General features: G+C 39.4%; 1 protein-coding gene across 1 annotated transcript in view; it reads right to left on the bottom strand.

Moving 5' to 3' along the window:
* Positions 1-2,058, bottom strand: part of LOC109470506 (E3 ubiquitin-protein ligase UBR4-like) — a 62,727-nt gene that overhangs the window by 50,345 nt on the left and 10,324 nt on the right. Inside the window, exons 11-12 of the mRNA XM_019769466.1 lie at positions 1,676-1,855; positions 473-604 (exon numbers count right to left, since the gene is read on the bottom strand). Coding sequence (XP_019625025.1) covers positions 473-604; positions 1,676-1,855 — 312 coding nt within the window. The remainder of the gene's footprint in view (positions 1-472; positions 605-1,675; positions 1,856-2,058) is intronic.

Genomic DNA, 2,058 nt, shown 5'->3' with positions numbered 1-2,058 from the left:
CAAATGAATACAGTATGAAAGATAGAAATATAGAATCTTATACACCCCAGTTGCTCAATATTCCTGAAGATTTTAATTTTTTTTTTTTTAACGGTATCGCTCAATGCAAGGCCAATTATATTTGGCCACTTCTAGGCATAGAGCTAGAGGAACTTAGAGGAGTATATTATAGCTATGTCATGAGATGGCGGTGGACATTTGTTTTGAAGCTTTGTAGATTGTAATCGGACGGAAAGCAGCTGTTTGGAAGATTATATATAACTTGAAGTTAAGACTGTCACGGATCACTCAAGCCAGCAGGCTCCGTCACTTCCACCTTGTCTGAAGGATAATTTTCTTTGGAAATTGGTCTCACTGCCAGGTAAATACAAATTTGAGATTCAATAATTTTTAAAAAAACACTTCATTTCTAAATACACATATTCTTGTATGTCATGTATGGTCCCCCCGTGTCCTGCAGTACAAGCCTCACCTGCTGAAAGGTACAGATCCAGTCGATGGCTGCCTGGAACAGCTGCACATGCCCAGTTCCTGACCCTGCACCTGCCAGAGTTGCCATGACGATCAGCAGATCTGTGAATCCTGTACCTCCATCCTGCAGCATCTGGGGACAGGAATGGTCCGGAAGTGTAGTTTGATTACTCAGTGGTTCATTTTGCACAATCCACATACATACAGCATAAAAGCAATTTGAATCCCATGACTGTGACAGTGCTAAGAGTTAGTTTGCTGGTGCTTGGCAGTACCATATGTTTTGAAATGCTTAAAGCATGTTGTGGCTAGCTGGTCATTGGCTGGTGTTCAGAAATAGGTCAAGGTATGGTTAGCAGTCAAATTTGATTTAACTCCAAATTGATTGATATTGAAAGGTAGCTGAGGCCTAAAATTGGTCAGACTACCGCCGAACTTCAGCAAACCTTGGTGAGTTGGTGTTGGAGGGAAGGTTGTGTAGAAGTCAAGTGGTGCAGAAGCTCAATATCATTTTTATATCATTGTGAAATTTGTGTAATGTTTTGTTTTGTGTTATAGTTGGAATCCAGGAAGATTAGTTGCACAAAAGTTGGTGCAACTAATGGATATCCCAACTAGAAACATTCGCAAGTTGCAAAATGCATAATGTTTACCTACGCGCATGGTCACTCTGCTCTGTTAATTCTTACTCACTACAAATACATTTCATACATGTATATATGGTCAGACAGAGTCTAATTCCTCCTACTAAAAGATTGCAACATGATGTAACCCAACACCAGTTACCATGGTGACAGACGTCAACAAAGTCAGGTCATTGGCCAGGTCAGAGGTTAGTGTTTGGAACAGAAGAGGAAACTGAGAAAAAAATTTCAACTTTGATCATTTCATCGATTAATTTGTATTGTACTTATATTGTATTGCTTCAATCTGTATTGATTGAATTTGTATGTACTATGTATGTTTATTGCTATTGTAAATATTGAATTAATTTGTATGTACTAAGTGATATTGTATTTAGTTATACTGTACTTTGTATTTATGCACTTATGTGTCAGTGGTAGCCGCTACCAGCCTTGTTACCTGGTTGCCACTTGCTATGCACTGTTGCATTTAAATAAACAAACAAACAAACAAACAATATGTTTTCCTACGGTAAACATTATAAAGTATCAAGCAACAAGTGAATGTGTGAAGTCCCCACCTGTGTGCCCATGGGGAGTAAGGCTCTCAGCAGAGTCTGGCCCACGTCCTCTCCCAGACTGAAGGTGTCCTTCACCAGGTGAGAGGTCAGGGTCTGCAGCAGGAACCTGTTCTCAGACAGACAGCTGTCCTTCTCATCACTCTCACTTTTACTGCCTGTAATCATGCAGGTCAGCCAGTCCTGGAGGTGTCAAACACATGGAGAAATTCAAATGGCTTTGTTCAACTGAATCAAATTTGTATTGACCACTAAGTATTGTTTCTAGGTACATTGTACATGTAATTGCCAGTGACTGGTTATACTATATGAAATCTACGACAAAGACAATCATTAATTTTAATGTTAACATGCGACACTTTAATTCCAGACGACCTTTCACCATT

Source organism: Branchiostoma belcheri, unplaced genomic scaffold (assembly GCF_001625305.1).
Source record: "Branchiostoma belcheri isolate BF01 breed outbred unplaced genomic scaffold, Haploidv18h27 scaffold228, whole genome shotgun sequence".
NCBI lineage: Eukaryota > Metazoa > Chordata > Leptocardii > Amphioxiformes > Branchiostomatidae > Branchiostoma > Branchiostoma belcheri.
The sequence above is the reverse complement of the archived record's forward strand: the minus strand, read 5'-3'. Positions and strand labels throughout refer to the sequence as shown.